Source organism: Aplysia californica, unplaced genomic scaffold (assembly GCF_000002075.1).
Source record: "Aplysia californica isolate F4 #8 unplaced genomic scaffold, AplCal3.0 scaffold00304, whole genome shotgun sequence".
Taxonomy (NCBI): Eukaryota; Metazoa; Mollusca; class Gastropoda; order Aplysiida; family Aplysiidae; genus Aplysia; species Aplysia californica.
The window spans coordinates 406,222-407,997 of record NW_004797574.1 but is presented as its reverse complement, the minus strand read 5'-3'; the positions used below and the strand labels follow the sequence as shown (position 1 = coordinate 407,997).

Sequence of the window (1,776 nt, the reverse complement as noted above, 5' to 3'; positions counted from 1 at the left end):
GGGGGGGGGTTCATTTTTAAAAATTCATCTTTGTAAGGCTTTTGTGAAAATACTAATACATAATAATACTAAAATAATCAAATATAAAATAAAAATACAATTAATTTAGAAAAAATATGTAAACATACATTTTTTCTGTACCTGGCTTCAGTTTTTAAATTACTGTCTTAAAAGCTCAGAAGAATCTCTATTGTGTCCAGCATGATAAAACATACTCATCTAAAACCTCAGGCCTGATTGTTTTAATTAAATCAAATATATTTCATACTATAATGAAACTGTCCACCTGCCTAAGACAAACAACTTTTGTCTGCGACAATGGGTGGCTGTCTTGTACAATAATTTCCACTATATTTCTACTAGTTAACTAGTAATCACTTATGCAACATAGATACACAGAACCACAAGAACACAAAGACGTGAGACGCTACAAGCCGAACGCTGAGCCTTCCTCCTACCTGCGGCGCAGAGAGAGAGACGAGTGCACACTTTCTTGGGCTCCATCTCCTGTAGCAGAACTTCGATGACGAAGGCCGAGTATTTGTCCACCCACGTCTTGCACTGTTGGGACAAAGTCCCCGGCAGACGAGCACACACCTGGTCCAGGGCTGACTTGATGGAGGCCTGGAGATTGAGAAAAACCAGAGTGATTAAGGGATGAAGTAAGTGAGTGAGTGGGTGAGTGGGTGAGTGAGTGAGTGAGTGGGTGAGTGAGTGGGCGGTGGGTGGGTGAGTGGGTGAGTGGGTGGGTGAGTGAGTAAGTTGATAAGTAAGTAAGTAAGTAAGTAAGTAAGTAAGTAAGTAAGTAAGTAAGGAAGGAAGTAAGGAAGTAAGGAAGTAAGTAAGTAAGGAAGTAAGGAAGTAAGGAAGTAAGTAAGGAAGTAAGGAAGTAAGGAAGTAAGTAAGGAAGTAAGGAAGGAAGTAAGTAAGTAAGTAAGTAAGTAAGTAAGTAAGTAAGTAAGTAAGTAAGTAAGGAAGGAAGGAAGGAAGGAAGGAAGGAAGGTAAGTAAGTAAGAACGTTTATTCAGTGTTTAAACATTGGCCCACATCTCATCATGTAAAACACTCATTTATTAAATAAGGCTAAAAAGATCTGCATTATAAAAAAACAAAAACTAACAGGACACCACGACAGTCCCAAAAAGAAGGAATATTTCACCATGAACGTATAAATAATATCACAAGAAATCTTTCACTGTAAGATAACTCTCCATTACGTCACCTGGGTGGCAGTCTTGCTGAGCATCTTGTCGAGCTCCGCCATGATGAACTCACACAGCACACACCCGCCAGCTGACGACTTCACAACTGTCGCGGAACAAAACAAGATGAGATAAGTTTTACGGATCCAACAATGAGAACGAAACTGACACTGTGGTCTCACCAGTAAAGTAAAGTTGTTCCCGTATCCAATCCGGACATTGGGTATGGCCTTGCTAGTGAGGCAACTTCCTGGGCCTTAGGCACTTTGTGGTAGTGTGGCCAGTTCCTTTCCACGCTGCCTTTACTTCCCCAACTCTAAGTCAGGTACCCATTACTGCTGGGTGGGTAGGAGGGGGTGAAAAAAAATGCATGTCCGAACCGAGGCTCGAACCCGGACTTTCCGCTATGGAGACGAGCGCACTAGCAGCTCCTCCACCGCACCCTCACCAGTACACCAGTAGCTACATAAAAAATCTAAATGTCTAACAATCAAACATAAAACTGACTATAGACTGCCCTACTCCCCCCCCCCCCCCCCCCACCATTCCTCTTTCTCACTATTTCTCTCTGTGC

The 1,776-nt window shown here is 42.2% G+C and overlaps 1 protein-coding gene across 1 annotated transcript in view; it reads right to left on the bottom strand.

The window, feature by feature from the left end:
- The window catches only part of LOC101860584, a gene marked incomplete in the record, with an annotated part of 125,671 nt that overhangs the window by 42,613 nt on the left and 81,282 nt on the right, over window positions 1–1,776 (bottom strand). Inside the window, 2 exon segments of the mRNA XM_035970672.1 lie at window positions 459–624; window positions 1,223–1,308. Of these exon segments, the coding sequence (XP_035826565.1) occupies window positions 459–624; window positions 1,223–1,308 (252 nt within the window).